Consider the following 9,097-nt stretch of genomic DNA (forward strand, 5'->3'; position numbering starts at 1 on the left):
GGGGCGGCCCCAGACTCGCTGGTGCGGATGCCCGGAGGAGGTCACTGCCAGCCCAGATGGGCTTTGAGGGCAGGCGGTCAATTCCTTTCCTTTTCGGCTCGGCAAGGCTAGCTCCAGCTAACCACCGACCAAGCCAAACCCTGCCCGCGCCACCTCCGTCCCCCGCTGCCCGCCGGCCGCTGCCGCAGGAGGCTCCACCCGGCCCGGCGGAGGCGGAGCTGCGCAGGACTCGCAGCCGCCACCGCCTCCGCTGCCGGAACAGCCGCCGCCCGCGCCGGGGCCATGGACGAGTTTCACCCCCACAACGATGAGGTAGGACCCTCCGCTTTCCGATGGGACGGGGGGCTGTGGGCTATGCCCTGGAGGGGTGCGAGCTCTTCCGCCACGCAGTCCCCGGGCCCCGCGCTGCCTCCGCCGCTCCGAAGGACCCCGGCCGAGAGCCCGGCGCGGGGCGGGCAGTGCTGCTGGGGCCCTTTCCCCGGGCGGGACGGGCAGGTTGAAGGCTGTAGCTGTACAGGTGAGCTATGCGTAGTCACCTCTCGTTCCCCGCCACTTGAGTGCTCCCGGGCCGGTGCAACCCCTAGCTGTCCACCTCGAGGCGGAGTGGGGTTCGTTGGTGCATTCGGGGGACTTGGCGCTGCCAGGGGCTTCGGTTGTTACCGGTCTGTGGCAGTTCTGGGAGCTAAAAGTTCCTGCAAGGCAAAGCGGAAGCGGTTTTGGAGGGTGCTGCCGCCCGCTCTGGAGCTGTCGCCCGCTCTGGAGCTGTCAGTCTGCGGCCATCTTTCTTAAATCACCCCTGGAAAAAAATCTAAGCAGCATTGGGCCTGATCTACGCTACAGGCTGATCCCTACTAGCCAAAAGTGAGGAGCCTTTCCTTTCCCATGGGTCTTTAGCCACCAGTTTTCATTAAAAAAAAAAGGTGTCTGTGAGGTTTCTCTCTGTGCCCAAGTATTTGAAATTGATGGCTGCAGTGAGGCAGATGGCACGGTGGCACATCTCATGTTGACTTTGGAAGCCAAGCACGAATGAGCAGAAAGTAGGAGGCACTAAAACTTGCAAGCTTTTTCTGCACTCGAGAAAGTTAGTTGGGTAAAGTAATGACTGTGGGATCTGGTCTTCTTGTTACTAAAGTTCCAAAACCTTGTGTAAACCATGGATTAGCATGTTTGTGACTTCAATAAAAATTGGATTGGGACCCAGTGCAAAATATTTGCCATTTAGCTTCTTGTTATGGAAAATATGCCCATGATAAACAAATAGTGGTGAGATTTAACCTTTAAAAAAAGTGTAAATTGAACCTGTTTCCAAGCTTACTGAGGCCTGAGCTTTTTGGGTATACTCAAACATGACTAGCAAAGCACTACTAAATAAGGTGTGTATGGTGCTGGGGGAAAAAAATGTAAGATTTTAGAATTATACTAATAGACTGTATGATGCAGATAACCAGATGTGAGGCCTGGTCGTTGCATGTTACTTAAAACTGCATAATTTGTTTACTTTTCTATCAGAAATAGTAATAATTCATTTTTATTACAGATGATCTTCAACGCTGATGAGGCTCACAACATAGTTAAGGAGGTAGGTTTTAGCTTGCAGCTGCATTTCAAAGACATTCTTTATCTTACCTTGCCCTCTAGTGAAAGCAATTATTTTCATTGACTATCTTATACAAATTCAATCTCACATGAAAGTGCTACTTATATCAAATAAAGACAGATTTTTATTGGGAGCAGCTTCAAGCTTGATCTAATTGCTGTCTTCATCTCTCTACAGAGAAGGTAGATGAAAGAAAAGAGAACCAGAATTCACTTTACAGTGGAAAAAAATGAGGTGTAGCAGTCACAAACTGCAAGGAAAATTCACTCAATTCCCCCTCTCCCCTGCCTTTATCCAAATAAAGAGTAGAGAGGTTGCAGGGGGAGCTTGTGCAGTCTGCATCCATAGGAATTTTTAAAACTTGACTGGACTAGGTCTTGAGCAACATGATCAAACTTGGAAGTTATCTTGGCTTGAACAGGAGGTTATACTACATGAGCTTGTTGTTCCAGCAATGCTTTTGAAAAACAGTTTTTATACAAAAAGAACAAACTGGCACCAGCCTAATGTTCTAAATCGAATACCTAGTAACTAGACAATGATTAACAAAGCCTGTGGCATAAAGATGCTGTCAGGTTTTGCATGGAACTACTGTTTAGAGAAAGCAATCCCTGCAGAGGGGCAGGTCCTCTCCCACCTGCACTTTGACAGCTGTCCCAGTACACAACAGCAAGCTCTTAGATATTAGATAAACAACGATTCAACCCTTTATATAATCGTCCCTGCCTTGAAAGGCCAAATACGGCATGACAGTGTCTCCAGACACTGGGAGTAAAGCCAAGTGTTCCTGCCTCTGATTGCAAGCTTAGCCAGTGCAGAGGAGCCCTAGCACTGAGTACTTTTTTGCAAGGACCAAAATCCCTGGGGAATCTTCTCATCCCTCTTCTGCCTTCTCTTCTGTTTTGTGAATGTTTGTTTCCATTGAAGCCTTTGTTCAGCTTTGTACGCTGATCAGAACTAATCGGGCTTTCTAAGATCTGGGGATCAAGTATCTTACACAGCCTGTTGGTGGCCAGTGTGTGGGATTCATCTTATGGGATCAGAGGAGACTATAGTTTTATTTTACTTGCTGTGTATTTCTTAAGAAAATTTCTGAAGAAGTACCCATCAGCACATAATTCTGAATTTCTTAGGAGCAGAGAATGCAGTGTAAAAGTTACGCTAATCTTAAGTTTAAGCAAGCATTGACCAGTCTTGTAACTGTGGGGTAACATGCAGTTTTCAAGCAGTTCAGGTGCTTTTTCTATTGCAAGATATGACCCTTGAGTATCTCTCACACTTGTATCTTCCTCATCTTTTGAGCTGGGGCATGCAGCTCTAACGGAAGATTTTTGCTCTGAAGATTTTGGTATATTGCTCCCAGGCTCTGAAGTGTTGGCCAGCCCAAGCTGACATATCTGATTTCTATAACATTCCTATTGCAGCAGCTTCTTAATGCCAAGCTGAAGTAGGCAGTCATTAGGAACAGTGGGATGTGCAAGTGTCTTCACTGGTAAATAGATCATTTTTATTAATCTGGGTCTTAAAGTGCATGGCTAAGGTCTGTCCTACAGGAAATATTCATCCAGAGCCTCTTTCTTTGCTATATAATAATGTGGTATAATAATGTGGTAAACACATACTAAAAATAAGTTTCCAAGAAGGCTCATTTTACCTCCCATTCAGCAACTGATACCTGATGAGCTCAAGTGATTTAAAGTAATCCAATTGCCAGATAAAATTCCTCAGATTATGCAAGACGTTTTAAACCTCTACAATTTGAAGGATGTTTATTGTAATTCTCGTTTTATTTTAGTGCATAGAAAGTGTTTTAGGCAAGGCAGATTATAATCACAACAAAGTCAACCAGTGGACTGCTGCTATAGTGGAACAGTCACTGACACACCTGGTAAAACTTGGAAAAACGTACAAGTACATTGGTAAGTAGAAGCAGTCATAATTTTACCACATTATATCATGATAAGTAATAGCTGAAAGGTTCATTTGAATGCAGTGGTATATTCAGTAGGAAGTTTTAAACTGTAAACAAAGCAGAGCAGATAGCTGAACCCTTCCATTGTATAGATTTTTAGTAATACTTATGGGAAAGCCATGACAATTTTACCTGGGCTAAGCATGTTGGCAGCACTTATCACAGGAGATGACATGTTACACAGTTTGTTAAGCAACTCCAAAACTATTGTGTCAACTTTTTGGCATCACTTCAGGAAATAATTGGTTATCTTAAATAAAATTTTCAGTAGGATTAAACTTCCTGTAAATGCAGGCATTTGAAAGACTTCAGTCCAGTGCTCCAAGTCGTGTCCCATGTTATGGGTTTAAGACCTGGGAGGTCTTAACCACAGAGAAGTCCTCCAAGGACCAGAGAGGTGCAGGGAGGTGGACACCAGAAAATGTAATCTTTTGCTATTTCATCCCGTCATGGCTGCATCTCCCCTTTATAAATGCACATTTCTGGCTATTCTGCCCTTTTTCTCTCTCTCTCTTCTCCCAGACAGACCTTGTCTCTTGTGGGGGAGGTTTGTGGCCTGGCTCAGCCTTGGCAGAGCTAATTTTTCCTGTGTCATTCAGGCCTGGGTAGGGAGGTATAGGGGACAGGCCTTGAGGCCTGGGGGTTTGGTCTGGTGCCAGGGAAGCTTTGGAAGGTTCTGGCCTAGTGAGGTTTTGGAGAAGCCCAGGGTGGAGAGCTGGGCTGAGGCTGAATATGAAATATGTGTATTTTGTATTGTTGTATATAGTTAAGAATAGTATTTCCATTTAAATTTCTGATTCTTTGCAATTCTCTGTGTGTGTGGAGCATTTTTCATTTACTCCTTTGGGGAGGGGTAAGTGAGCTTCTGTTTTCCGTGAAACAAAGACATCCCATTACATATATGTGCATACTTTGGAAGGGAAGGGGAAATAAGGAGAAGTTTTACCCACTTTTCCGGAGTGTCTGCACTCTGTTCTGATTTGGAAGTCTAGGATTCAGATTGTCATTGGTTTTATGACCATTGCACTGTAGTCTAGAAATGCTGCATGTTACTGGAGTGTGGTTTCAGAGGGCAGTCCATCATTTCTTTGGGAAACAACTCCCATCAAATGCAGCTTCTGCTGTACCTGTGAGGACAGCACCTGCAATCCCATTCTGAGGTGCACATGGCACAATCCATGTCTAAATAGTTTAAAAGATAAGACCCACAATCCTATTAGCAAGCATTTTGTTAGAGCTGTTGCCTTTATGCAAGTAAAATCAATCATGAAATTAATACCAAGTTCTTGAGGAAAACACTGGGAGCAAAGAGGTTGTCAAAAAAGGGTTTGACCTAGTTGAATGCCACCTGCTAGCCATTTTGAAACATAATGCAGGCTTGAGTTCAGGAGTAATGAATGATTCACCTCTTCTGCTCTTATAATGAATGCCTTCATTTTATGACTGTATCTTGCAGTAACCTGTGCAGTGATGCAGAGAAGTGGAGCCGGTCTTCACACAGCAAGCTCATGCTTCTGGGATACCACAACTGATGGTTAGCTTCCTCTCTCAAAAATTTGTAGTAAATGTTCCTGCTCAGCTGCCACAGTGAGGTTGAACATTTTCAAGAGTGACTGCAGAAGCAGTAGCTTCCAGGATTAAATGGTTGTTTACAATCCTAGCAGAAAAATGTTGTTAGCGGTCCCTGCCTGTGTTAAGAGCGATTGCTTTGTAAATGATGCGAAGCAGGAGTAGAAATGCCTTAATTCTGAAGTGAGTCAAAACATTTAACCCTCCTCATCCTATCCATAGATAGTAAAACATTGCTCACCACAAATGTAAGTGGGCAGTCTTAAACATATCTGCCTGTCTGCTCTAAAGGACCAGTGCTACTTTGGAGAAGAGAAGTTGATAAACGATAGAAACAATTTGAATATCAGTCTGTGTTTTGGTTGCTTAACTATCAGCCAGACTTTAGATTCCTTTTCCTGCTTCCAAACTAGTTCTAAATGCATTTTTTCCTCAAGGTTAAATAATCTTGTATCTGTCTCAGACTCAGGTCTTTTTAGAAGAGGACACCGAGATTTAACTTTAAAATAGATATGGCTTAGAAAGTCAGCCAAGGTTAAACAAAAATGATCATAAAATGGTGTTAAATAAACAAGTACAGTTTGATCTTTGTGTTTTCTTGGCTTCTAAAGCATTGATACAATAAAAGAGGAAAAACTATAGAAGGGAAACACACTAGAAGGCATTCAATCTGTTCTTGTTTTCGGATTTCTTGTCTGATTCAATCTTGCCAGTTTCGATATGAGATTTTATAAGGATTTTTGCAAGTTTCCTGGAAACCATCTTAAGCATGCAAAGCTCACGTTAGGTAGTAAAGAATGTACAAGTTAATGAAAATGTTTTGAGGAGTATAGTCTATTTACAGCCAAGATAACATAACAGTACTCACCTTAAATCACAACTGAATTATTCTTATTAATTTGACATAATTTTCACCGTGAATGTAGTAAAGATGCTGGCATTAATTTTTTTATTTTGTACTCGTCTCTTCTAGGAACCTGCACAGTGAGATGGGAAAACCGAACAATGAACTGCATTGTCAATGTGTTTGCTGTTGCTATTATTCTGTAGCTTACTGAAAGATAAGTAGGAGCAACACCGAAGCCTTTAAAAAAAATAATCATCCAAACACATGGCTAAATATTTCAAACCATTATTTGTTTTCATATGAGGAGCATACAGAAGTTACATACAGAGAGCATACAGTCTAAGTCAGTTCTCGTAGATTAATTATCTGAAAGCTAGAAAAAAAATGTATCTATCTAAAGAGAAAGTTTTAAGTAATTTAAGTATTCAGAATTATGTTAATGAGAAGATACCACAAAGATCAATACAAAGATGTTGTTTTTGAGAGGAAGGAGACACATCAAATCAAAAGAAAAGGCAAAGGGCAAGCAAGACCTCTCAGGAGTAGAGTGCATTTGGGAATAAATCTGAATGCAATTCAGAGTGGATATACTTTAAATAATACTGGTGCTTCATGGTTGATTAAACAAAGCTAACTGTCACACTGAATGCTGGTGCTTTTGAAATTGCATGAGCATCGCATTTTAGTCAAGCGTGAACATTTACAGGGAAATTAAATCCAGTTAAGCTTTCCTCTGGAGGCAGAGAATGACTTCACTGGGACAAAGGTGAAACACACCTAGTCCTAGCAGAATTCTAATTTATCTTCAGAATTAAGAACATGTTTGTGACCCAGGGAAATATACTGGACATCAAACATTATGATTTATAAATATGAAAACATTCTGAAGATAGTTAAATTTGCTTTTGCTCTGTAAGTGCAGAATTTGTGATGAGCACTTTACTAATTTCTCATGCAGCAGCCAGGAGGTAGGGCAGCAACACTGGGCCCACATTACTCCCAAGTAGGATTAAAGTGGAGAGAGGGCACACACATTTCTAGAGGCTCTTGCTAGCTTTGAAAGCATTTGTCTTAAAGCAACATATCCATTCGTTATGGGAGTGTCTCCTATGTTCTGTAAGTTTATAATTGGATCTTAGTCCTATGAAATAATACAGTTCAGGTTTAAGCACTAAGAATTCCCCTCCTGTAAAGATTTAACTTAGCTTTGCTCATCTTATGAGTCATAACTTGAAATACTCCATGGGGAGGAAAAGCATTTGCACACATGCAAGTATTTGCTGAATTGGGGCCTATGTTTTTTGTTGACTAATGCACAAATTCTATGATAAAGAGATGTATCAACACCAAAAATGCCTAAGTGATGGCTGCCACTAAGTGGCAGCTAAATTAAGTTGTTTTCTCAGATGCTGCTTGAGAATAGATTTTATTTTATTCTTTATTACTGCATATCTTTGGAAGAGACTGGTAACTACCTAACAGCTACTGTAAGGCTGTTTTGTATTTTAACAAATGAGTCTTAAAAGCACTATTACGCAGTTTTGTTTTGATTTGTTTTGTTTTTCAGATAACTGACTTTTGGGACATGTAGCAAGTGTCTTGTACAAAGAACAAGCTAAAAAAACATTTCATTGCTTAAACTGTGTATACATATAGCTAGTGTCAGACTGCAGAAGGAACGTGTGTACATGTAATTCACAATACCATTCAAAATCTCTTGCTTTGCAAATAAAGTTCTGCTTTTACCTAAGTGCAAATAAAATTAATACTGTAATACTACAGTTGCCTGACAGGCAAGTGTAGCGTATATATGTTGTAGTGACCTTCAAATGTATAATAATTTATTGTTACTTGGATTAAGACAGCAGTTTCTAAAGTAGGTGCCAGCATCCAAAAGCTGAGTTGTGGAACTGACAAGAATGCAGTAGTTTTACTGTTATTTGGGATTGTGTAAAGTGAAAAAATAAGTAGGGTAACAACTGGAAAAAAAGTTGGTATGATTGATACAGTTTAAGACGTGAGTAAAAATAGCAGTGGCTGTTATCCCTTTTTAATGGGCAATTGGGTGCCATGGTCAGAAGAAATATTCCAAATAGCCACTTGTAATCTGTGGTATTTTTACTTTACTTGAAAACAAGGTGCACTGAATAAGACTATCAGTTTAATGAGGGTTGTTGGAAGTTCTGCTGCGGAAGAAACATAGAAACTTTGCTTAATTATAAGACTGCTTCATTTTACTTTCTACCAAAAATTAAATAAATAAAGTTTTGCCTTAGTTGTATTTTTGCCTCTTGTTCTTGATCGTTATAAGTAGGAACTGAGAAAAATACTCCTTTTGCTTTCCTTCACTTGTATACAACAGTGAGAACTTGGGGAAATTTATTGAAGTTGTGTGTAGATTTTAGAGATGAGACCTCATCAAATACTAGTTCCCAAACTTTATCTCATGTCTTACACCTCTTGTCTACTCAGACCTCTTCCTCTTACTGCTTGTCTTGATGGTCACTCCAGAAATATTATTGCAAAACTCTGGGAATTTTTATTTTGTATCGTAGCCTAGTTATTTTAACTGCTTTCCCAGAAGAGTTTGCATTAAGGCTTAGCCCACATTCCTTTATGGGAAGGTATGAATATATGAACATACGAAGCTATACATTCCTGTATATGGTGTCATGACAAAAGATGCCTGTTCCTCACATGTAGATTTTGTTAATTTAAACAGACAAGCATGAAAGGGAAACTAAGGGAACAGATTTCTTATTTTCCTTTATGTTACCTGCCAGATATCTGTCAGTAACTTCTTGACTGCCTTCCAATTATCACAGAATCACAGAATGGTAGTGGTTTGAAAGGACCTCTAGGGATCATTTAGTCCAACCCCTCCTGCTAAAGCAGGTTCCCCTGAAGCTTTTTGCAAAGGAATGCATCCAGATGGGTTACTCAAGTACAATCCTGGTATGTTCAATTTAGATTCATGCAATGTACAGCACTTCAGAGAAGCTGCTGAAACCCCAGCGTATAGCTACCCTGTTGAGAGCTGGACATGAATGTCAGCACTGATATTTTATTACACCATAAAAGAGAGAACATTAATTAGATATGCATTAGTGCA

General features: G+C 40.9%; 1 protein-coding gene across 1 annotated transcript; it reads left to right on the plus strand.

Annotated features, from left to right (window-relative positions):
• The first annotated feature begins 278 nt into the window (after positions 1-278).
• On the plus strand, positions 279-8,247 carry DYNLT3 (dynein light chain Tctex-type 3). The gene is made up of 5 exons (XM_054382538.1): positions 279-312; positions 1,538-1,579; positions 3,393-3,516; positions 5,026-5,103; positions 6,112-8,247. The coding sequence occupies exons 1-5, from the start codon at positions 283-285 to the stop codon at positions 6,186-6,188; spliced, it is 351 nt and encodes a 116-aa protein (XP_054238513.1). The 5' UTR covers positions 279-282; the 3' UTR covers positions 6,189-8,247.
• Positions 8,248-9,097: the final 850 nt, after the last annotated feature.

Source organism: Indicator indicator, chromosome 1 (assembly GCF_027791375.1).
Source record: "Indicator indicator isolate 239-I01 chromosome 1, UM_Iind_1.1, whole genome shotgun sequence".
In the NCBI taxonomy this organism is placed as follows: Eukaryota; Metazoa; Chordata; class Aves; order Piciformes; family Indicatoridae; genus Indicator; species Indicator indicator.